General features: G+C 39.0%; 1 protein-coding gene across 2 annotated transcripts in view; it reads left to right on the top strand.

Annotated features, from left to right (window-relative positions):
- LOC308379280 (uncharacterized protein) overlaps positions 1-26849 on the top strand; it is a 70444-nt gene that overhangs the window by 8634 nt on the left and 34961 nt on the right. The window contains exons 3-7 of one of the 2 annotated variants that reach the window (XM_080856358.1): positions 10186-10242; positions 10325-10462; positions 16082-16172; positions 17389-17412; positions 18789-18839. In XM_080856358.1, coding sequence (XP_080712484.1) covers positions 10186-10242; positions 10325-10462; positions 16082-16172; positions 17389-17412; positions 18789-18839 — 361 coding nt within the window. The remainder of the gene's footprint in view (positions 1-10185; positions 10243-10324; positions 10463-16081; positions 16173-17388; positions 17413-18788; positions 18840-26849) is intronic. The other variant, XM_080856359.1, reaches the window with a different exon arrangement.

Below are 26849 nucleotides of genomic sequence, written 5' to 3'. Positions count from 1 at the left end.
GGCTAGCTTGTCAGAGTGGATTCAGAAAGGGGAGAAGTACTATTGATTCAATCATATTCCTTGAAGATGAGATTAGAAAAGCACAGGTTAAGAAAGAGACTGTTGTGGCAGTATTTTTAGATGTGGAAAAAGCATACGATATGCTTTGGGTAGAAGGCCTTCTAATTAAAATGCATATGCTTGGAGTTGGAGGAAATATGTTTAACTGGGTAATGTACTTTTTAAATAACAGAAGTATTCAGGTTAAAATAGGGAAAGAAACATCTACAAGGTGCTTTGTAGAAATTGGGACACCACAAGGTAGTGTAATTAGTACATTATTGTTTAACATAATGAATAAGGATGTTTTCTCCAATGTCCTGGCAGGAATTGGAAAGTCACTATTTGCAGATGATGGTAGCCTATGGAAAAGGGGGAAAAATGTCAAGTATACCCTTAAGAAAGTACAAGAGCCTCTAACCATAGTGGAGGATTGGGGAAGGAAATGGGGGTTTAGATTCTCTATTGAGAAAACTAAGGTTATGTTTTTTACTAAGAAGAAAATAGATGAAAATATGGAACTGGAACTATATAGTAGGAATTTGGAGAGGGTTAAAAGTTTTAAATTTCTTGGTGTATTATTTGACACAAGACTTGCATGGAGGGATCATATTTCAGCATTAGTGGATAAATGTAAAAGGGTGATGAATCTAATGAGATGTCTTGCTGGAACAGAATGGGGAGCAGATGTAAATTCCCTGAAGCAAATTTATATATATTTAATTAGAGCAAGAATTGAGTATGGGTGTTTGGTTTACGGATCTGCAGCCAAGTCAGTGTTAACTGGATTGGATATAGTCCAAACAAAAGCGCTCAGAATACGTACAGGAGCTGTACGTTCTTCTCCACTGACCACTGTGTTCATTGCAGGTAGAGACAGGAGAAATGCCACTCTGTTTGCGAAGAAAGCAGCTTCAGGCTAACTATTGGGTCAACTTGATGGGTCAAAGATGTGATCACCCAGTTAAAATAACAATTCAGTCAAGCTGGGAAAGACAGGTGGCAAGAATTCCAAGCTTTGGATGGACAGGGGAGGCTCTAGCACAGGAAATGTCAATACTTGATAAGAACTTTTGTCCAGGAGTAATGTGGCCATCAGTTCCTCTATGGCAACTGGAGGTCCCAAAGACTGATTTAGAGATCCTTAGGATTAAGGCAGAAAGACCTGAATCAGATTTAGTGCGCGAGTTCCATTGTCATGTAAGGGAAAGGTATCCGGAACACATATTCATTTTTACTGATCGGTCAAAGGATCAGGAAACAGGGGTCACAGGCGCAGCTTTTGCTGTTCAGGGGTGGAATGCTCAAGCATAAAAAAGAGCCTCAAATTTCTTAGCTGTTTTCACAGTGGAATTATATGCGATCCTGATGGCAGTGCAATGGGCTGATCAGATTCAGAACCGGAAAGTATTGGTATGTAGTGATTCAGTGTCAGCTATCAATAGTATTGGGAAAGGGTCGTCAAAGAGCCGTCAGGACCTTATATATGATATTCTGCTGGCAATTAGAGATGTTGGAAGGAAAGGGATTGAAATTGCATTTATATGGGTCCCTGCTCATGTAAGCATTGCAATGAATGAGAAGGTGGATAAATTGGCCAAGAAAGCTACTCAAAAGGATACCATAGATGTGAACCTAAATCTCTCCAAGGCAGAGGGGAAAAGTATTGTGTGGCAGGAAACAATTTTAAAATGGCAACAGCTCTGGGAACAGGAAACAAAAGTTAGACACTTATTCTCATTATCTAGAGGGGTAACAGATTCAGTTAATGTGTGCAAAATAGGTGGGGGTACACGTAAAGAAGAAGTCATCATTTCTAGAATGAGGATTGGTCACACATTCCTGAACAGCACCTTGGTTATTATGGGAAAACACCAAAATGGATTGTGTTCTTGTGAAGAACACGAGACGGTGCGACATGTTTTGTTTTCTTGTGGAAAATATGAGGAGCAGAGAAGAGATTTTCTGAGAGAACTGGGAGAGATTGGATTGGAAGAGATTTCACTGAAGGGTATTTTTGAAGTAGGGCTGAGCGGGAGGGGAAGGCGTTTCTTTTTCAAGTTCTTGAAGGACACTGGGCTGTACAAGCGAATATAGTGCACTTAGGTGCTAAAACCCTAGGTGGCAGCAATGCAACCTATCGGATGCCGGCTGCCATAAAACAACAAAGAAGAAGAAGAAGAAGTAACTGAAATCCGTATCTGTAGAGAGTTTTTGAAAGTGTAGATACATTTTGTATTTGAAATCCGTATCTGTAAATAGATTTTGAAAGTGAAGATAGTTTTTGAAAGGGTAGATACATTTCGTATTTGAAATCCGTATCTGTAGATAGGTTTTGAAAGTGTAGATGGTTTCACAGATACAAAATCTATATTACAGATACAAAATCTATTACAGATACAAAATATTTAGGGCATTGATCTGATTCCATAGTGATAGTGTCCAAATAAGCATAAAATATCACTGGTATGTAAAAAGTACACAAACAACAAAATAGATATTAATGTTGATCAAAATTGTATTCCCTTCTGCCCATAAAAAACAAGTAAACAACTCAAAAGTTGACACGGTCAGGTCCATTCTCCACCCAAATTATCCAAATGAGCATAAAATATCACTGGTATGTTAAAAGTACCCAGACAGCAAAATATATGTATATGTTGGTCAAATCATATTCCCTTCTGCTCACAATTAAACAAGTAGGCTAACAGCTCAAAAGTTGATACTTTCCTTTTAAGAATTAGGATTTGGGAGTGTTTATATGAAAGCTAGTTTATCTGTCTTTCCTTTACAAGCAGGACAATTATTTCTCTCTTTATTTGAGAAAGGTTCATATTTGTGTTGTCAAATTTCACTGTGACCCTGAAATTCTGTCTCTTGTGTTATCATATACTGAATGTCAAATCACAATCTTTCTGATTAAATCCATCTATGAACTGTCTGATACAATTGATATCTGCGGCCCCCAAAAAATTGCTGCGCCCTATGCGCATGCAAATATCCAAATCCCCTTGGGGCTAAGCCCCCCTTTCTTTGAATCCTAGAAACACCCCTGGTGCATGCAATAAAAAAAAAACTGGCCCAGTTTCCTGATAACTACGTTCTCTAGGCCTACTAGCGAGTGATTTCATGGACATTTGTTTTCGAACAAGTTTTCACATGTTTCCCGAACAAGAACGTAGCGAGAAGGCATGTGCCCCAGTGCACTGACTTACAAATATCTGAACCCAATAGAGTTGCTTAAATCACCATTAAATTGGCAGCTTCAGTGTTTCCCCTAGGTTCACCGCTTTTTAAATGTTTTCGATTTTGTGGAAGCTTCCCACTTTTGGGGGGGATAAGCCCCTACATAACCCCTATTCATTTTCCTGTGACCCAGCAAAAATTAGGGGGGTCTGGGGTAGGGATGGGTATCGTTTGGGTTTTTTCCGATACCGGTGCTTAACCGATACTTTTAAAATGATACCGGTGCCTGAACCGATACTTTATAAAAAAAGAAGCACAAAACGAGGATTGACGACATTAAAGAAAGGCTTTTTTTATTGCCCAGGCTAATTTTCTTCAAATTGAACAATATATTAAATGTTTAAAGTATATTATGCATATAAATACATACAAAACACTTGGCTTCAAACTACAGCTTCAAACTTTGGTTGAATAATTGCAACAAATCACGGAGGCTGGTTTCAAAACAGTAGAAACTAGCGATAGCTGTTTTGGATTTGTGTGAAGCAGGAGCACCCTGACCTGGGAGAGAAAGCTGAGGAGCAGCTAATACCCTTTGCCTCCTCATATTTATGTGAGGCCTCCTTCTTTGCAATGACTGTGATCAAAACAAAGTTGTTTTCCGTGTCAAAAAAAAGCACATTTTGGTGAATAAAATACTGGCGCGTAATGCATTCAAATATTTAGGGTGGCACGATGGCGGAGAATCAAGAGACCAGCCGTAGAATGCCTTTCCGCACGTTAACTGTATGAAAAACTCTTTGTTGATAGTGATGTTGCCTAGCAACGCTGTCTGCGTGCGTACAACTCCCTCAGTTAAGATAGTGACAAGTTCAGTTTGTCGCCAATTCAGTGGCCAAGTAGTTGACCGTACTAGCTATGTGCCTCATACATTTCCAATGCTTAAATCATCATTGTTCGACCTGTATGTTAGGCATTATGTGCGTACCCAATGAAAGTAAGGGTTTTCATGAAGTTACTACTGTGATAGATAGAGACGTGAAATTCCCTGACTGCTTTTGTTCTTCAATTAATGTTTGTTCATTGTTGCGATCGTTGTTGTGTTTATTTGAAAGAAATTCAGTCTTACAGGGTAAAATACAGGGGGTTTTGGGCGATTTTGATGCACAAAATGATGTTTCCGTTTGAAAAGTTGCAATTCCGTTTTCAATGGTCCATTCCGCGAATTCCGTCCGTTTTCCGTTTTCGCAGAAAACTATTGGCCCTACGTCTGCATATTAAGCAGAGGGGTTTTCCATTTCGCTCCGGAAATAATTCCTCCCATTCAGGCAAGAACGTCCGATGTTCATCTTCATATTTTCGTTTAGCTTTACGCTTTGCTGGATCCATGGCATTCTTTCAGTAGCTACTGGTAGTCTGGCTAGTAACTCTCTGGGTGCACACATTAGAATGTTTCATGTTTGGAACATTAACATTACTTGAAGACATCTCTCAAGATCGAGTGACGAAAAAATATACATGAATAAATACCCCATTCAAATCGGACAGTATTTCTAAATATATTGCGTGCAAAATATGCATTTTAGATGTTTATTTTACAATATGAAAATTCTGTACAACAAGAGGAAAGTCAGTGAGCACTCTATCTTCAAACAGAAAGTAACGTGTGCACACCGGGGCAGAACTCCGCCTTGCGTGATACAGAGAGCAGAGGACAATGGACCCTTCCGCAAACTCCGCCCCCCTTAGCAATGGTTGCTATATCAGTCAAGCATTCACGTTTCCCAGGTTCTCAGCATTGGAATGAATGGCGTGGCAACATGTTTTCAACCGTGTCAATTTCAGCTCTACCCAAAGAAATCACAAGCATTTTTTGGAAAAACGGCAAGATCTCAGATCGAAGCAGGCAAAAGGGTCTGCAATATGCTTATATGGGCCATTCTACCGAATTGGTGCAAAGTCAGGTCGGAAATATTTTGAATTTTTTTATGTTTTATTCCCAAAACTTTGTCTGTATGTATATTGTACCATATCTAAAGTACACATATCTAGTAAAAGAACAGTCAATTTTTATATTGTATTTTCAGAATGTGTTGGAATGTTTTTCCTCTTCCAAAAATGGTCACTACCGAAACATCACATTTACTATAGTAAAAAAGTATTATCATTGACCTGTTCAGATTGTGTTTCCTTCCCTTCTCTGAAGAGTATTTTTACAAATATTTCTTGAAGGTTTTCACAATGAAATCCATAAAAATTTAATTTTTACCAAATTTTCACGTTCAATTTATACAATTCATCAAAATCTAAGTGCAATATTTCTTTGTAAAATGCAAAATACTGATCATATTGATTCCAGAGTTGTTGATTGATGAAATTGAACATACATTAATCCAATCAGTATCATAACATTTTAGTTGATTACTCAATATACTTAATTTTTTACAAAACATCCAGTGTTTCGGTAGTGCTGCACTGTTTCGGTAGTGACATCCAGTGTTTCGGTAGTGACTGCACTGTTGGATGGATGTTCATTTATCTCCCAAAATCTTCCAAAAGGTGCTCTGGGCCGCCCTTTAGTCCACACAACACATTTATTTAAAAATTAAGGGATTGAACTACTTACCATTTCATTTTGTCACTACCGAAATCATCAGGGGCCGGTATTTCAAAACTTGTAATCAGAATGATCCGGATAACCAAATCCCCCTGTCCTCAGCCACGGATCAACCTGATCTATCCCGGTATTTCAAAACTTTGCTGGATTGGATCAGAGTGATCCTGATACCGGCAGATTGGGATGTCCAAATCCGTCCCGCCCCCTGGATCACAGACAGGAAACAGGAAATGGAGCGAACTTTTTACTAGAAAAAGGAGAAGCTAACACAACTTTTGTCACTAAATTAAAGTATAATCTTGGTCAGTGTTGATGCGTTCTTAGACTAGATGAAAGGCAATCATTATATTGAGTTAACCAATTACGTAAATCAGCACAAAGTTGAAAGAAGAGCTCGGCGATCTCTAATTAAGCAGAGTTCGCGCTAATGCGAGCTAACGCTGCTCCATTGACTTCTGTGTTAAGGAGCTAAACAGTTGGTAAATAGGCTAGCGTCTGTATGTCTCGGTCCACAGACCACATTCTAATGCATCAAGGCATTGTGTGTAGATTTTAAAATGTGTTGTACATATCTTTTTAGGAAACAGTTGTCAACCAAAGGGACAGCCCTAAAACCTTAATATTTGCTTTACTTTACACAGATGTTTGTGGAAAGAGAAGTCAGGCAGTTAACACAGTTCTGCTGTAAATGGCATAACCTTTTGAGCTTTGGCTATGAAAATTAATTGTGTGTGCTGAATGCATGTTAATAAATACATTTGACTGATTTTCAGTGGAGGCTTTTATCAGTGGGTATAATTTAACAAAAAACTGTTACTTAAATAAGGCATTCATATTCAAACTTTCCCTGTGTTTGCTGGAAAAAAAGGAATGTGCAAATAAATAAACATTGATCAAACAGCAGTAAAGTGTAGCCACTGTATCAAACAAAGAACTTTAGGAGCAGTTACACTTACGCTGTTTAAACATTTACATGTAATCTCCCTCAAATCCACCTCTGAGGTGGGATCAGGGTAATCCTGATTTTTAGGATCAAACTGATCCAGATTTCCCGCTAAAGTTTTGAAATACTCAACAGCAGTGTTTAATCCAGATTGGCAGGATTGGATTCCTGAATCTGAATCTTCAGGATCAGATTTGCTTTGAAATACCCGTTTTTAGGATCTGATCAGGATTTAATCCATTCCAGGAGGATTAATCCTGTTGGATCATTTTGAAATACCGGCCCCTGGTCACTACCATATGTTTCGGTAGTGACAATTCTAGCTAACTTTAAGCATAAATAAAGAATTCTAGCAAGCACACGGCTTACGAACAAATCTTTAAAGTGGTGTACACACATACAAACATAAGATTTTGCATGAAACCCCAAACGGTTTACTTAATTGAAGAAAACATGGGTTTCGGTAGTGACAATTCTTGTACACATTGATTTTCAGACTTTGGAACACATTTGTATAAAAACTATGGGATTTAGCTACTTACCATTCAACCATGAGGGACAGGGATGCAGTGTCACTGCATGGTCAAAAATGCAGGGTCGTGGCTAAAACACAGGCCAGCCAATGGACTAAAACTCTTGTGATTCGGTAATGACATGAAAACTAGGGACATGATTTTTTGAGTATAGTTAATTGATTTAAAAATGTAACCCACAATAAATCTAAATATTCCAAGTTCTGTTTCAACCCAATCATAAAGATCTTTGAAATTAAATAATTGAAATTTTTTTAAAAAAATTGAAAAGTGTTACTTGAAGGTATTGAAATTTAGATGTCAGTGTTGGGGACAGCTACTTCCCAATAGAAAGTACCCTATAAATGATGATTTTGTATATGTTTAGCTTATCACTATCTCATTTAATGCATTGGGTTTATATAGACCATAACATTTTCTTAGTAAATATCTATGCCTTAATACCTAATTGTTTTGTAAATAGTTTTTATTGTTGAGGGACTGCATATTACACGAATTCGGTAGAATGGCCCAGATATCAGAGCCCTTGCTCCGTTGATTTCCCATTATTTCTCTTAGGATTGTTTAATGTCTACGTGAGGCCATTAAACATCACACAAGTGGTTGTGATCACTTTAAACCCAAGATTGCTTTTTATTGGTGAGCTGATTTTGAGAAATTAATTTGCAGCTAAAGTTGTGTTTCCTGGTTGCTATGGTTATCTAGTTGCTATGCTAGCTAATTAGCTAGCTAAGGCCACTTAATAACCTTAAACGCTTTAAATGGAAGACTCCAATTTGCATGAAATGACAGCTAGTTATCTAGCTGATGTTATAGTCACCTCTATTTTACTCTTAAAATTATAATAGGAAAAGGTAAAAACCCTCAGGGTGCCTGTGCAACTTCGTATGAAAGAGTTCATATTCATAAGTAAATATTCACACATATATACAGTCCTGCTCACCATTATTGGCACCCCTAGTGAATATGAGCAAACAGGCTATGAAAAATTTCTTTGCTGTTGATCCGCTTGGTCTTCCACTCAAAATATTCATAAAAATCTTACCTTTTCATTGAGAAAAAAAATGTTGACATTAAATACATATTATTCTCCAAAACATGTGTGCCACAGTTATTGGCACCCCTTAATTAAATGTTTTGTGTAGTCTCCCTTTGCCAAGATAACAGCTCTGAGTCTTCTCCTATAATGCCTGATGAGTTTGGTGAACACATGGCACGGGATCGGAGACCATTCCTTCATACAGTATCTCTCCAGATCCTTCAGATTCTGAGGTCAACGCTTGTAGACTCGGCTTCAGCTCTTCCCACAGATTTTCTATGGGGTTTAGGTCGGGGGACTGAGATGGTCATGGCAAAACCTTTATGCTGCGGTCGGTGAACCATTTTTGTGTTGATTTTGAGTTATGCTTCGGATCATTGTCCTGCTGGAAGGTCCAACCACGGCCCATTTTAAGCTTACTGGAGGGGGCTGTTAGGTTTTCATTTAATATCTGCTGGTATTTGACGGAGTCCATGATACCATGTATTGTAACAAGATGTCCAGGGCCTTTGGAAGAAAAACAGCCCCACAACATCAAAGATCTGCCACCATACTTCACAGTGGGTATGAGGTGCTTTTCTGTATGGCTATCTTTCTGTCTACACCAAACCCACCTTTGTTGTTTGTTTCCAAAAAGCTTTATTTTGGTCTCATCTTACCATATAACTCGGCCCCTTTGAAAGTCTGACTTACATTTGGCAAACTGTAGGCACTTTAGTTTGTTGTTGATTGACAGCAGGCTTTTTTCTGTCAACCCTCCAAAACAACTTGTGGTGATGTAGGTGGCGTCTGATGGTAGTTATGGAGACTTTCTGACCCCAAGACTTAACTAATGTCTGCAATTCTCCAGCTGTTATCCTTGGAGATTATTTTGCCAGTCGAACCATCCTCCTCACGGTGCCTGGGGTCAATGTAAACACACGTGCTCTTCCAGGCTGATTCTTAACATCTCCTGTCTCTTTAAACTTCTTTATTATTTCCATGATAGTGGAAATGGGTATTTTCAACTGTTTAGAGATTTTCTTGTGTCCATTTCTTGATTTTTGGAGCTTAACAACTTTTCACTGCACATCGTCACTGTGTTCTTGAGTCTATCCCATAGTGATGAATGACTAATGGAATTTGGCCTGTGTCACCTCATATTTGTACGCCAGTGGAACAGGAAGTCATGGTCGACCTTTTAAGAGTTCCTAATCAAACAGGTGAACTTAAAAATGTAAAACATGACTGGAAATATACTTCAGTTAGATTTCAATTATAAGATTTTCCTAGGGGTGCCAATAATTGTGGCACACATGTTTTGGGGAAAAATATGTATTTAATGTCAGCAGTTTTTTTTTTTCTTTCAATAATTTTACTTCAATGAAAAGGTATGATTTTTGTGAATATTTTGAGTGGAAGACCAAGAGGATAAACTGCAAAGACATATTTTTTTTATAGCCTGTTTGCTCATTTTCACTAGGGGTGCCAATAATGGTGAGCAGGACTGTATACACAAGCTCATCACAAGCTAGCAGCTGCCAACTGTATGTACCTTACCTATGTTTGTGTAAAGAATGCTGATATGAAAAACAACAGTAGTCAATGTGCAAGCTGCCAATTGAATGGTGATTTAAAATAATCTATTAGTTTTATTAGTAAATCTAAATCTTATATGAGGTTGTGTGGAAGCACATTAAACTTTTTAAAGCTTGTCAGGCTTCAGTGTTGCACAGTGGAAACATTCTTCATCACTGAATGTAACTATGCATTTCTACAATGGATTTCTGTGGCCATCACAAATAAATAAACAAATACATTTGACATGATTATGTCCTATCATTTTCAGGCTAAAAGCATCCCCAAAGATTATCGATTAGAGATTCCACTCGGCTGTGGTGATAAGGTGATATGTCTCTGTGCAACTGCTTTACAATGTACTTAGACGAGAAGCTAAAAGACTTACAGATGGTTTTGTTTATTTCCAGATCAGCTGTGACGATCTCCTACGGGCCCTTGTTAACAGCTACTGCATGAACAGGAATTGCAGTGCTGATACGCCCAATACGTCTTGCAATGAAACTAATGAAAACACAAAGAAGTTGATTTACTGCTTGAATGATAATGTATGCTATTTGATAATTTGTATAGAATTAGATCAATGTGTGTCCTTAAAAAAACATGTCAGCACTTGACAACAATTGAGCTATCATACATGGAACTGTAGGACTATTTATAGAATGCTTAACATTGTTTCAGTGAACTTGACTCTAGAACAGGGGTTTTCAACCGGGGGTCCGTGGTCCCCTGGTGGTCCGCGGCGGCATTGCAGGTGGTCCGCCACATGAGGCTATGTTGATCAGTTCACCATTGATATCTTTTTTTTTATAAATTCGCTTTGATATTTCAACACATTTTCAGATTACTCTTGAATATCATGAAAAATATCGAAGAAATCCCACTGACAAGTGCTACAGGCGGAATTTGTGCACAGGGGAGGGGGCGTGGCAACGGCGGTTTGTGATGTACCCTGATAATTGCACATATTTAAGTGTTATAGGCAGAATATCTGTGCAGTGGGAGGGAGCCTGGCGGCAGCTAGTGATGTACCCTGATAATTTGACATATTTAAGTGTTATAGGCAGAATCCTATAGGGGGAGGGAGCATCGTGGCGGTGGTTACAAACATGCACGCACGTGCAGTCACATCAGTGGGCAACGAAATTCTTTCTAGTCAGACTAGTGGTCCCTGGGACAAAACCAGTTGAAAACCCTTGCTCTAGAACATTCTTCTGGCTGTCTTTCTGTATGACACCAACAATATACCAAAGGTGCATACAAAATCGAGATTTACTTACTTACATCGAAAACGTTTGCCTTCAAAGTCAAATGTAGGTACATGTTAAGACTTACACTCAGGCCTGGGGTCATTCCATACATGTCATGGGTTTTATTGAAAACAAATTATGTGAAAACGTCTAAAATTTAATTCATGAGATAATGCAAAATCATATAACTCTACCCAAAATAATTGTTGTCATTTGAAGCTGAATTGAATCATTTTTGCCATATTTTGTATGTGTAGCCTCACCAACTGCTTATTTTTCACTGGATTGGGTTGGAATTTGTACTGAACATCCAGACCCTAAGGATAATTATATCACGGTAGATGAAATCAATCATTCTGAGAGGGAGTTCCGGGGTGTGCTTTAATCAGCAATAAAGTAACTGTACGACCTGTTTACATTTACCCGAGCGTTCCATATCAGTGCGCATTAAAAAAAAAAAAAAAAACGAACCAAGATGGCGGCGTGTTGGGAGCCTGTTAGTGGGAAATATCTTATGTGAATTAAGGTATCTACACGACTTTTTATACGTCTACATTGACTCGGTAAGTGCTACACGAATGTTGCGGAGTATTGTATGTCTTAACTTAAGCTCTTAAATATTAATTGTAGGCGGCTGCTAATGCTTAGACCAAAAATCAATTGAAATATATAGTAGCTAGCTAGCCTCGCTGCTCAAGTATAACGTTGCTCTCACACGCCTCCCCCTCAGGCAGAGTTAGTGGCGATATCCAAATCATTATAAACAAATATTAACAAAGTTGACAGTGTCCCATTGTCGTTTTTGTTATTTTAATGGCAAATTTAAAAAATGAGCAATGTGAATGAATAAAATGGTGCGAGATCAATGTCGATCTCCTAGCTAATCATCAACAAACTGTTGGTTCTAGGCAGACGTGAAGTTCCCAATGCTGTTTGTCTGTTGCATAGCAACAGCCACACAAAGGGGAACTATTTTCTCTAGGCTACTGAAATGCGATACACAATGTTTGGTGGCTACAACTTTTTTGTGCTGAAAGGCAGCTTACTATTTATAATTTAATTGTACTTAATATTTATAATGTCGCTGGCAACCGTGTTATAAAAGCAATAAGGTACTCGAGTCAGTACTGTATCGTCAATACTGTACTTGTTCGAGGGTTTGCTGGCCCTCCGCTGCGTGTCGGGCCTTGAACAAGTAAATTATTTACGATACAGTACTGCCTCTCGAACCTTATTGCTTAACTAGAAAATGCATTTCCTGGAGGAAATACCAGTGCATAAAATGCAAAAGTTAAGAAAGGAAGAATAAAAGAGTGATAGAAGGAAAGAAGAAAGGAAAGGAGAGTAAAATAAGAAAGGAAGAGTGGAAGAAGGAAAGAAGAGTAAAAGTAGGAAAGAAGAGTGGAAGAAGAAAGAAAGAAGAGGAAACAAAAGTGGCTTTGGATAAAGACAGTAAAAATGGAAAAAAATGAAAGACTGAGAGAAAATGGACTAAAGCACAGAGATGGAGTGTGAGAGAAAGTAGAGTGAGAGGGATAGATAGAAAACAAGTAGAGAATGGAAGGTGTCTCTTAATATTCCTTATACAGTTGAATGGAGAGGGACAGAGAGAAGAGGAGCCTTGAGAGGAGCCATCAACCTGCCAAAGGCAATGATGTTGAACTTTTACACCTCCATCATTGAGTCCATCCTCACCTCCTCCATCACCATATGGTACGCGGCTGCCACTGCTAAGGACAAAGGCAGACTGCAGCGTGTCATTCGTTCAGCGGAGAAGGTGATTGGCTGCAATCTGCAATCTCTCCAGGACCTGTATGGATCCAGGACCCTGAGGCGTGCCGGGAAGATTATGGCCGACCCCTCCCACCCTGGTCACAAACTCTTTGTGACCCTCCCCTCTGGCAGAAGGCTGCGGTCCATCAGGACCAAAACCTCGCGACACCAGACCAGCTTCTTCCCGTCTGCGGCTGGCCTCATCAACAAGGCCCGGGACCCCAGCCCCCCAACATGGACTCTAATCCTGAACTCTAAACTGCACACTCCTGCATTTTCTATTTGACATATTCTGTGCATTTTTTTATATATTTTATATTTAGTTTTTTTCCCATGTTTAATAACTTAATATGTCTATAATAACTTAATATGTGTATTGTTTATTGTTTATTGTGTATGTTTATTGTTTGCACCAACAAACCACAAAAAAATCCTGGTAGGTGAAAACCTACTTGGCAGTAAAAACTTTTCTGATTCTGATTCTGATTGGAACCTTGGCGCAGGTGTCAGTGAAGCACAGGTGCAAGCCAGTTTAATGACCCTATTATGATGTCATAATGGCCCATTGTAACGCCTCTCTCACATTGTTGCGTTGGAATGCGTTGATCCAACGTAAGGCGGAGGAGGAGTCTGGCGCATGGGATTCTGTTGATACCGGAGACGTTATAGTGAGATTGACAGGTCAACAAACCAATCACGTCACTAGCAAGCTTTTACCCTGTGAGTAGTAGCATGCCATCATTAGATAGGGTGCTCAGACACCTCGCAAATCCTATGATACGTATTTTTCAGTTACAATAAAGGGTTTTTTACATTGTACAGTGTCTATTTCTCGGTAACTTTTAAAAAATCTAACAAAAAATTTTTTTTTTTTTTTTTTGAGTTTGCCGTTCTGTAGACATGAGCATATACGGGATATGATTGGCTCGTGCCTGTGCTGTCAGTTATGCATGAAAGGCAATATGATTGGCTGACGTATGCATTGCCTGTCGAAAAGTTCAACCTTCTTCAACTCTTGTCGCAAGCAAAGCATAAAACGCAACGCACACGAACCAAACGGAGCCACAATTCAGTTCGGCAAAGGGTGACGTCACCCCATTCAAAGTGAATGGGGATGCGTTAACCCTGACGCATCAACGCATTCCAACGCAACAATGTGAGTGAGCTGTAAGTCAGTAGGTGCGTTTCCATTCAGCTCGTTCGCATTAACGATTCGCATTCACGGTAATTCGCATAAACCAAATGCGCATCAGCGACCGTTTCCATTCACCCGAGTCTTTAGTCTAATTTGGAGGAAGAGTTTTGTGCACGCTAGAATGGACGCCCTCCTCTCTGCCGTCAGGACTTTTAAGGCTGTATCATTTGAGTTGTTTGCCTTAATAGTTGCTAGAAGGAGAAGGCGTAGAAGGTTTTTAAATGTTTTACAAACTCACATAGCAGGGAATTCCGTACCCCGCAGACGTCCGTACATCTGGGAACGAACACGGTCTAGGGATTTTTTTAATTTGGTGAAGGCCCACTTCACTGACCAGCTGTGGGTCTAAAACTTCAGGCTGACCAGGTCAGGATTTCAAGAATTGTGCCAATGGATAGGCCCTGCTGTGTTGCCTGAAAGTATTTGCTGCCGAAAGCCTGTCCCCACCGACGAGCGCATTGCAATTGCGCTTTACAAACTTGCAACAGAAATGCGCAGAATACCGTGTTGTGGGCGAAACGTTCGGCGTCAGCAAGACCACTGTACATAGATGTTTATATGCAGTATGCTTTGCCATCCGAGTACAAGCAAAGAAATATATTAAGTTACCATACCTGGGCGAGGCGCAAGACATTGCGCACCAAAACAACCGCGCACACCAGGTCTGCAGGTGGTAGATAGAATAAAATCAATGATCACAAAACAAAAAAACAATAATTTACAACAACAACAAAAAAGTACGTCTGGGGAGATAACATGTCCACGTAGTTTGCACGTAAATCAAGTTAATCAGTTAGCCTACAATAAAGTAGGTAATGATGATGATGTTCAGGGGAAACAACAAACAGCAACCATATTATAGTATATAACAGCAAGTGCATATGCTGCATGAGGTGTGGTGTATTAGCTGGCAGTTTGAGAAGCAGTAGAGGAACATCACATTCGGGCAGACAGCAGCACGGTTGTCTCTCACTGCAACAGGACGTAGTCTACAGTCCAACTCCCAACATAAACAAATACACAAAAGACGTGAATCGCTTGAATAAACTGTTTCCATCTACGGTAAGCGCATTAACTAAATTCGAATAACTAGTTAATCCACCTCCCTCTGGCAAATCGAATTTCTATGCGCATTGGAGAAGTTAATGCGCATCGCACGCGTTTCCAACCAGGATTAAATATTCGCATAGAGATAATGCGCAGTAAGACATGGGATGGAAACGCACCTAGTGGGAAAATTTGTATTGGTTTTTATTTAATATCTTAAAAAGTATAAAGTTTAGAAAAGTGAAAAATACATAGCATAAGTGTCCTTTACAAGACCTACGCCCAAGTTTCTAAGTTAAGCGGTTCGAGCTAAATTAAGCGCAGAAGTCAGTAAAAAGAATAAGAAGAATAAGAAGCCTAGGAATAACAATACAGGGCATTTCATGCACTGTAATTAGAACATCCAAACCCTAGGGATAATTTGCAACGTGTATTCATGGGAATAGCTGGAATGTTTTTGGGCTTTTATGCCCTTAGTCAGATAGGACAGTAGAGAGAGACAGGAAGTGAGCAGGAGAAAGATCGGGAGGGATTGGGAAATGACTGCCAGTCGGACTCGAACCGGGTCCCTATGGGTATTCTGACCCATTCATGGTACAGGGCTGCTGCTGCTTGCGCCACAGCTCCCCCTACGGAATGTTTTACAGTAATCAAATAAATCATTAATTTAAAAAATGATTAACTCCACTAGTTTTCACTTTCTGGTATTACTGATGCAGTTCTATCACATCTAAAAATGATGGTCAGATATAAATTGCTGTACAGTGTTCTAATCAAATAAGGGTAAATGTTGGTAGGTCCATTTGAATGATGCTAGAATAGAGATGCTGTCAGATATGTGCGTATGTGCAAACAACTTTTGCTAACCACTTTCCTTTCTTTTACCTTTTGGACTTCCATAGTATTCTATCTCCTGCCAGGAGGCCCTAGGGTTTCAAAACCAAAGGATATACATGTTAGTAAATGATAGAGATTTTATCCCTAAGATTCAAGGTTAGTGACCAAACAGGATTTACAGATCTGACATTGTTCATTTAAATAAACTCCTCAAAAAAAGTTTGGAAACGTTTCTTCAGTCGATTATCCCTCCCCTTTAATAATACCAATTGGTATTGTATTGTATATCGTTGGAAAGCCGGCTTAGTCACCTTTACAACGAGGTACAACTTGTAAGGATCGTGCATTCGTGGAATGAGCAACACAGCTAACCGTGTGGGTAGCGTTCCACATTTTTTTGCCAAAATCCCCTGCAATATTCTTCTGTTGGTATTCACTCTTGTTTTGAGTTGCTTGGTGGATTGGATGATTCTCCCACAGTATTAAGGAAAAAACAACAAATATTGACCATTTTCACACTTTACACTGTCAGGGACCTCAGTAACATGTGGAAGATCCATACGCAGCCACAACAGCTTGGCACCTCTCGTGGGATGGCATCCCATTCCTGAACCAGAATTTGTAGCAAGTCAGCCAACATGGTTGCGTTGGTCACTCTGGCACGTACAGCACGCCCAAGCTGATACCACAAGTATTCAATTGCGTTAAGGTCTGGACTCACGACAGGCCATTCCATCCTCTCCACTCCCAAGTTCTGGAGGTTATCTGTGAGGATCCTGCCTCTGTGGGGCGAGCGGTGTCATCCTGGAGGATGGAGTTAGGTCCCAGATTCTGGAGGTATGGGATCGCCACTGGCTCCAGAATCTCATTCCGATATCTCACTAAATTCCAACAGAAGAATATTGCAGGGGATTTTGGCAAAATGTTTTGGGCTGCTACCCACACGGTTAGCTGTGTTGCTCATTCCACGAATGCACGATCAACATGCTACTGAGGTCCCTGACAGTGTAAAATGAATAAAGTGTAAAAATGGTCAATATGTGTTGTTTTTTCCTTAATACTGTGGAAGAATCATCCAATCCACCAAGCAACTCAAAACAAGAGTGAATACCAACAGAGGAATATTACAGGGGTTTTGGCAACAAAAAAAATGGGCCACTATCCACACGGTTAGCTGTGTTGCTCATTCCACGAATGCACGATCCTTACAAGTCGTACCTCGTTGTAAAGGTGACTAATCAGGCTTTCCAACGATGTACAATACAATACCGATTGGTATTATCAAAGGGGAGGAATAATCGACCGAAAAAAACTTTTCCAAACTTCTTTTGAGGGGTTTAGTTCATAATTAACATTGGTCTTTTCATTTCAGGTTGTCTCATGGACAAGGTGCCGGGTAAGATTAATTTATTTCTGAACTTTCCCAGTTTCTGCAGACAAGAAATATCCCTACATCATGACGTTGTTATTGCCATGTTTCACCATTGGGATGGAATTGGCATTGGCAGTGTTAGATTTATGCCATCTGACATTGAGGATTAGCCAGATAGCTCTATTTTGGTCTCATATGACTACAAAAATGGATTTAAAAACTTGAGACGTGGAAATTGCAATAACAACACACCTGTGAAATAAACTTTAATGAAACTTTTCACATCATTATATATAAATGTTGATGATGCACAGTATATTTGTAGGAACAGGAAAGCTTTTCAATGTCAAATTGACAGCTTATCGCTTGACAGTAGACTTGCACGTACATTCATGGGGCATACAGTCATTTTCTACAGTTTCTTTAGTTATTGAAGTCTCAGGTCTGTCTCTATAGGGATCATGTTGTCAGACAGACACTATATTAATATTCATATTAATATCATGAGCATGTCAGTGGTGAAAACAAGCGGTTTACTTTGACCCAGATGCTTGCCCCATTTTGCGCTTGCCGTTCTTACTCAATACTGGACCGATTTTGATCGTTAGTTGTCCCTTAGTATTGTCCTTTAATGCTGAAGAGGGGACAAACTAGGTTCACACCCACTTGACCTCCTCTCACTCAATTTCTTTAGAACAATTTGCCAAACACCTTTGAGTTTTGTTCGCTCTGACTGGACTGTGAAAGAAAAAAAGGGGATGACAAGGATACCATGTGCAAGGGAGTGAGCCCTTTTTGGTTAGTTAACAAGCATGAGAAAACAAGAACATTGGCAAGAAACTTGAAATATCATAAAGTAGGCCTATACTAGGCAGGTAGTTTATCAGCACCTGTTTTATTTGTGTTCCATTAAATCAGTTGTACACATAGTACTGTTCATCTTCTATCTGTGGACATGTTGCCATGATTATGATATGTTAGTTACCTATAAAAAATATAGCTCTGATAGTGGCAAATTGTTGCATGTGGCTGTGATTCTGTTTTACCAGATCTCTGAACTCTGAACCAATATGCCATCAATCTAGTGACCAAAGCTCTATGACTTTAGAATTGTTCCAGGAATGACTGGATGCATGGCTGCATACACAAGGGACCTGTTAATAAGATAGCCTCAATTTTTGTAGACTCACTGAGCTGGAAAGGAATTTAATTTCAAAGTTTCACTAATAATAGTTAAGACAAAAGAGTGCATTGCAGAATAGGACCTGCCACATATGGAAAGCTTCTGAGAGGTTTCTGCTCTGCTCACAGAGTATGTCTATATTAAGCTTAACTTATCTACAGATCTCTCAATTCACAATCAATATACTATGATCTTTAATCACCAATAATCTTCTCAGGTACAACAGCATCCACCACCTGTACTTTGAGCACCACCACAACATCTCCTAGTAAGTCTAATTGATTTGAAATTGCTTAATTGATTTGAAATAGACTGTTTCTCTTGGTGACTAATGTATTGTTGATTTTATCACTGCGTTCAAGAACATACTCTTGCACATCATCTTACATGATTAGTGTAGCAGTTGTAAACTGGCTGACATGAAATAAGTCTATGTTTAAGTGTGCCTGTATGTGTGTGTGTGTGTGTGTGTGCAGGGACATGCACAGGAATTTTGATGGGCAAACCTTTTTAAATCACACGGACTGTATGGAAAACTGAGAAAAACAGGGTCTTTATTCATATTAATACATAAAACACTCAAATACAGCAATTCATTTGAGCATTGCATCGTTATGTGAAGAATATTCTAGCCAGGGGACATCATCATTCCAGTGAGCTTCAGGGTTTTTCCTGGGTCAAAATGGCTCTTCGGTGCTCCCCCCCCCCCCCCCCAAAAAAGTTTTTTTTTTTTTTTTTTTTTACATTTCATAAATAAATTATAATGGAGGCTATGCTTGAGGTTATCACTTCCACTTTAAATCAAAATAGATAGGCTAATATATTGACAATAGTCCAAGCCCCATGGTGCTATCATGTATGGTTCAAAGATTATCAAGGTTTAAGCATATACTACATGCAAACTACTGAAAACTATATCAATAGAATCTAGAACTAACCAGTGGTCAGAAATGGAACACACGAATTATGAAAGTCAAGTTTATCTATTATTACTGTTTATTATACAAACGTATTACACGGCTCTTCTTAATGCTGTAGAATGCTTCATTCACTTGAATGGGGCTTCCCAAAGTTCAGCGGTCCGTTATTAACCGATAGCGGACCGTTGCTATGCAATAATGACCGCTGTCAAGGAAAGTGGCCTTTTTGCCTCTGATTCACGTCTTTCGTAGCACTCCGCAAGTAGTCCGATAACTTATCAATGGAGTTTCAGCGGACGGTTGAGCAGCTGTGTTCTAAAGAATGTTTGTTAAATGTTTGAAGTTCAACGTCTTTGACGAACTATGTCTCTGCTTTCTCCGCTTTTTAATACTAATGGTAACCCGTCGGGGTGCTGTTCGCCCTGCCGGGGCTTATTTTCCCGACAATGACCTGCGTTCTATACATTATCCCTTACCTACAGACCATTATTTTCACCAATGGAGGCTGCGTTGGAAATCGATAATCAAACTTTTGACAGCATTTTGAGGACATTTAATGTGCATTTGTACAGGTGTATTCTTGCACGTCGGGCTGGCCCTCGCAGTGGAACGACAGTTTTCAACCGCACCGGTTTATTAATAATAATATTAATATTATTATATTCGAGATGCAACACAAACGAGTTGGGCTTTCATCGATTAACCAATGCTGTTGTCTGCCTTCCAGAGGCCCCGCGTTCTACTGGTACTCGTTCAAATGGGTAGACAAATCAAGTAATAGCCTACACCTGTGTAAGTTCTCAACCGAGCAGATATTTTTATAAATTGAAAGCCATGAATATTGAAACCGCCGACTGATGAAGTCAGGATGCGTACGCAGGTTGAGTAATTAAATGATTGTCAGCTGGCCGCTCTGTCCGTTCGCGCACCTCACAGTTGCGTATAGATCAAACTTATCAACTCGATTACTATTGATCAAAACAGAACAAGGGCTCGGCTGTAGCCTACTTGAAACATACTTTTCAGAACATATTCGCTGACGTGCATTGCATACGTGATTAATTGCTTACAAATCTGCTTAAAACAACTAGTGAAGGTGTTTTAGAATAATATTTATGCCATACAATAAGTGACTTTATGTAAACACCACTTATTAATGTTAGCTGTCTAATTATTTAGCGCAATGCTAGCATGACTCTACCGTAATTCGATTTTTCCCCAAGGTAGCCTATAGTATTCTATTTTGAGCCTTCTATTGAGCCTGTTGATCGCAACCTGTTAACCAATCTGGTTAAAAAGATAAAGGTGAGCTGTTATTTATAGATAATAAATATTTCCCAGGCATCTAATGGCTTACAGCTACCTGTAAAGCATCTAAACGTACAGAGTAAGGTAGGTTGACTGCTAAATCGGCAGCAACGAGTCTTTGGATAGCTCTCATAAGTCAGTTATTGTATACATGGCATTAATATTATTCTTACCATCACACATAGGATATATAGGTTCACACACACACACACTGCATAAATAAAACTCTAAGCCTACTATCAAAGTATTGTTTTTTTAAGATAATGTAGGCACATGCTAGCTAGCTAGTTAATGTATGCAACTGCTCGCTTAAAAAAAATCAAACTAACGTGTTCTCTAAACTGGCAAGCTTGGAGAAGCCTCTGTTCAATGATTGGCTGAGGGGGTGGGAGGCTGGATTCTTGAATTCAACGTGAGTGCTCAAAACACCATTAAACTGAATTGGATTTTTTTTTTTTATCGCAGACTCTTTTTTTTTTCTTAGGCGCTCTGGATTTTTCATAGGCGCTCGGGAAAACGTCTGAGGCGCGCGCCAAAATTTTCTCTATGCAGGAAAAACCCTGCGACTGAACATTTTATTAAGGCCTTATTGAACATTTTATGAAGGTCTGATTGAACATTTTATGAAGGCCTGATTGAACATTTTATGAAGGCCTGATGGTACTAAAATCTGTATTCATGGATTATGCCATCTCAATATCCTCCCTTGTTGGAATCCTGTCCTGACTTTCTGTGTCGTCTCTCCTTTCCCTGTTTTCCAAGTCTGTTCTGTTCTCATCCGGGTCTGGCTCTTTGACTGCAGTTGATGTACTGGGCTCATCATCTGTCCAGTTATATATTATTGTTATTACCATTATCATTACTATTATAAGGCCCATTAGAAACAGTGGTATGTTATTTTTGTTCTGCTCAGGCAAGATCTTTGAAAGGATCTCTAAAATAGCCTTTACTTTTTCTAAGATTACAATTATTTGTTGCTCTTTATCCCTGTACTTTCTAGCATGGTCCTTTCATCTCATATTTGGTGATCAGCACTTAGGCCTACCAATCCTAACATGTGTCTCCTGGTCCACATTTTCCTCTGGTCTGGAGGCTTGTGGTTGCTCTTTATCTTAAATATATTGTTATTACAATACATTTCCATTAGTATGGTAAAAATATGATTCTGAAAATATGAGCCTGTTTCACATTAATTAATTAGCCTACACACTGTCATCTTTATCACAATGCAATGACTCTGTCTCACCTGCTGGTTTGCTTCTTTGTAACCAACTCTGCAAATATGTGCTCCCCTTTGCTGCGTCTTTTAGCTGCTTCTCTCTCTCCTGGATGCTTCTCTTTTCCGTAGGCAGTCTAGCTTCTACCATACTCTATACTTAACAACATCCAAACCAGATGGGCAGATATTTTTGATCTGTTGGCTTGCCTATCACAATACTGTATACCACTTTTGAGTGTGGCAAATGTACCATTTGTGATCAGTGGTACAATGGTGTTTAGTGTTGTTGAATAACAAGTAGTTGACCTGAGTTTCAATTCCTGGGCAATGCAATATGTTCTTTGGATAAAGGTGTTTGTTATAGTTTCATTTTTGGATCACTTTGTCTCATTGACAGCCCATGACTTACATATACAGCAGTTATAGTGGGATAATGTCTTTATCGACAACTACACATATATTTCGACTTCCATGACAGACCAGCCTGCTCAATTGCGCCACACAGTTGCTCAAATACATCCTTAGATGTGGTACGGCCTTGCATTGTTTTTACACATAGTAATTCCTCTATCACTTCAAACTGGTTGTTAACACCCCTCATAATCATTTACAGTATGTCAGTGCTCTCATCCAGACCCACAGAATACGCAATGAAACTTTTGCCTTTGACACAAAGCTAGGTTTATTTTTCGATTATGACCGCCGGGCCATGCATTATCCCGCTTATTATTAGTTACTTTCCAGAACGATAGAAGACATTCCTCCAAAATACCTAATTTTTTTCAAAGAATTATACAGCACAATACACATTGTTGCATAATTGGTGTAGTCAAGATCAACATAACATTTAATAACAAACACAATAAATTCAAGGTTATCAGAATGCCCAGCCCCGACCCAAAAATAACTATATATATATATATATTAGAGCTGTGAAAAATAACATGTTTTTTTTTACGCATTTAACGCATTTGCAGAATGAGCTTCCAATAAACCAACAATTGACCGTTCACGAAACTCCTCCCTAGAACGGCCCTCGTCCAATCCTACCTGACACAAGCAGGGTTGCCAGGTCTGTGTGACAAAACCAGCCCAATGGCCAATCAATAACAGCCCAAAACCAGCCCAATGGCCAATCAAAACCAGCACAATATCATAACTCAAAATATGCCCCTGCCAAACCATACACTGCTTTTAAAGTCCAACAGCATTGTTATCATTGCCAAATGTATTGTTATATCTACAAAGTAACACCAAATGTTTAGTATGCCAGCATTAAAGCAGTTTTCCCTAAACAGTTATTTCACCTTGGTCCTAAAATGGCCTTGTGCAATTAGATACACAGTATATTAGCCTATTATAAACCAAATATAGTTCTGTGAACGTGTGGACCAATTCACTGACGGACAAACTTACCTGTTGCTTTGTCTTTTGGCTTTCTCTTCCCTTTTCCCTCTTCCTCCCTGCCTGGACAAAATGAATGTACTGTTTTGACTTCATATGCATTTACTGTAGTTAATATGAGTGCAGAGCATTTTATACTGTGCAGTTTGATGTCCTCCTGTGCAATTTCACGAACAAGCTGTCCCAGGTGATCCATGGTCAAAATGCTGGAATGGCAAGCAATGTGCGCTGCCATTTTGAGCTTGGGTAACTTGACAGAGCGGTCAATTCTCACTGTAGTTATGCCACTGTCAAACTATGTACACACTCGACAACCAGAGAACGGAGCAGCATTTTGAATGTTTCTCTGTTTTGCTGTGGTTTGGGAGATTCCTGGTGCGCGCAAATCTCGCTTTTGCAGTACCGACAAAAAGCTTTCGTATATCAGCCACACGTTCTATTCCATTCTTTAATTCTGTTTTCACTTTCCCATCAGTTTGGTAGGATTTGGTTATAAATAAATTATTTAATTTACAATATGGATTTTTATTTAAAGATATTCATGTCATTTGCATGCAAAATAGGTCTACCCAAACCGGCGGACAAAAAAAATAAAATTTCCAGCATTTTTAAAGCCCTAAACAAAGGAGGAAAGGTGCCTGCTGTGGATTTAACAGTGTGGGAGATCTATCAAATATCAACAAACACAAATATGTCTGCTCCAAAAGTAAATGAGGCTTCTTGCAGCTAGCTATCTAGCGAACTGTGCTATCTAGTTGAGAGAATAACCCCAAACCGTTATGGTTCATGTCAACTAGTTTTTTAACGACTACAAGTACATAACTAGTCTCTCCAATAAATGTGTTAACGTCAAAATAAAATGTTACCGTCAAAATGTTAATGTTACCATCTGTAAAATAAATGCACACTAAGCTATCCCTGCTAGCGATAGCAAACGCCATCTAGTTGCAAGGAGCTTAATATACTGTATCAATCTTGAACAAAAGGCCATTATTAACTTTTTTTTATTTTAATCTTTGTAGCATTTTGTGAATGGGCAACCTACTCCTGAGTATCCCAAGGTATGCACTAAGGTTATTATCGTAAGTGAAAACTAACGAGAAAACGAGGTGTGATTTTTTGATCTTTGTAGCATTTTGTGAATGGGCAACCTACTCCTGAGTATCCCAAGGTATGCACTAAGGTTATTATCGTAAGCGAAAACTCACGAGAAAACGAGGTGTGATTTTTTTTTTTCCGTTAACTGAAATAAAAATAAAAACGAGGCTTAATAAAAAAACAATAACTAACTGAAACTGTATTGTGTCTTTATAAAACTTACTAAAATAAAATAGAATTACAGAAAAAATGTCTTTAGTTTTCGTCTTTGTCAACGGATTTCATAGATGTCAATTTATTTCATATGAAGCCTAGTCTATTTTCCGCTATACCTTTTTTAGTACACGCCCCTCGCCTGCTATCATGGCGGCAAAAGTCGGGAGAAAGCGAGAGTCCTATTTGAAATGACTTGTCAGTGACGTGCGGGTTGGTTGTGTCGGGTGAGGCATTGACTCTTTCAGAGTCAGATTTACAAATATATAACCCCAGTAGAGTATCTTAAATCACCATTCAATTGGCAGCTTGCACATTGACTACTGTTGTTTTTCATATCACCATTCTTTACACAAACATAGGTAAGGTACATACAGTTGGCAGCTGTTTGCTTGTGATGAGTTCGTGTTAATATTTGTGTGAATATTTACTCATGAATATGAACTCTTTCATACGAAGTTGCACAGGCACCCTGAGGGTTTCTACCTTTTCCTATTATAATTTTAAGAGTTAAATAGAGGTGACTATAACATCAGCTAGATAACTAGCTATCAATTCATGCAAATTGGTAATGGTATGTTTTGTTGAGTTTTTATTACTTAATATTTATTATACCTTGTAGGCCTATCTACTATTAATTTTGAGCATTTTGTTTTGTAAGCTTCCCTGACTGGCCCTCCCTTGGTCTGTTGCATTCTGCGTTAAAGACTAAAACTATTACTGAAACTAATAAAAACTAAACTAAAACTAAGGATTTTCAGAAAATAAAAACTAAACTAAAGTAGCAAATCCATTAAAAAAACTAAACTGAAATTGAAAACAAAAAAATTAAAACGAAATAAAAATAAAAAATAGTGAAAAATGCAAAACTATAATAACCTGAGAGCAATAACCTGGTGATTTGATACAGAGCCATAGCATTACATCAGGATCATCATTTTAGATAATATAACGTATATCATATATATTATATTAATGTTCCATATGGAATAGCAAAAAAGAACTGCTGAGTTGCAGCACCGTTGTTTTTTTTTATGAATAAAAAAAGAAAACATTTTAAATGTATACATCCGTCTTTTGTCATGAATCTTTTTCTCACAAAAATATACAGAGAAAAGCGGTAACATGTGATTAATCATGATTAATCCACAGAAACCTGTGATTAATTTGATTGAAATTTGTAATCATTTCACAGCCCTAATATATCAGCGTTAACGCGTTAATCTATGAGATTAATGTGACCGTGATTAACGCGTTAAGATATTTTAACGCCGTTAACGCAACTTTGTTTACTTCCGGTGTGCGGAATTAATCACCATAATACAGATAGCGCCGCAACAGCTAACTCCCGATTGTACAATCAACACTTTGTATTTTCCTGCACCACTATCCATGGAGATGTTGATTTTGTGTTCAGAGCCTGGGAGTAGAGGTCTGCACTCCCGCGGGAATCCCGCGGGACCCGCGGGCTGCGATGCAAATCTGTGCGACGCGGGACAAGTTTGAAAACCTCTGTGCGGGAACAGGCGGGACAAGGGAGAGCTCCCGCGGGATGCGGGATAAAAAGAAAAATGCATCACTCCCGCAAATTGAATATGCGCGCAAAAATAAAACTATGAATGAACAAGAGCAATCCGAGATTTCTGACCTCCAGCAAGGGTCCGTTAATTTATTGCAGTACTGCGTTTCAACGAAGTTGTATTCACAAAGTAACGTTGTATACACCCAAAACTCAGTGTAAATCTTGTATCAAGCACTTGCTCGATCCCAATGCACAGTTTTCGATTACAGTGACAACGTATCACATAGGCCTACGTTTAGTTAGTCACGCGAAGCAATGGTAGGATCAATATCGTATTGGGACATTGAGAGAAAGATCGTGTATTAGTCTAAACATCATTCCTTGTTTTGACAAATAACCTCATTGGGATTTTCCACGAACCAAAATCCTCACCCATACTACAATGTGAATCATTGGCGAAATCTCGGATTGCTCCAGATTCGGATCATCCTGAAATCTGAAATTTTAATGGGGATGTCCCAGGTGCAAGATCCACCTCTTGTGAAAATTTCAGAAAGATCCGCCCAGTAGTTTCTGAGAAATCTTGTCCACAGA

Source organism: Sprattus sprattus, assembly GCF_963457725.1.
Source record: "Sprattus sprattus genome assembly, chromosome: 18".
NCBI classification, from domain to species: Eukaryota; Metazoa; Chordata; class Actinopteri; order Clupeiformes; family Clupeidae; genus Sprattus; species Sprattus sprattus.
Note: the sequence above shows the minus strand (reverse complement) of the source record. Positions and strands in the feature narration are given on the sequence as shown.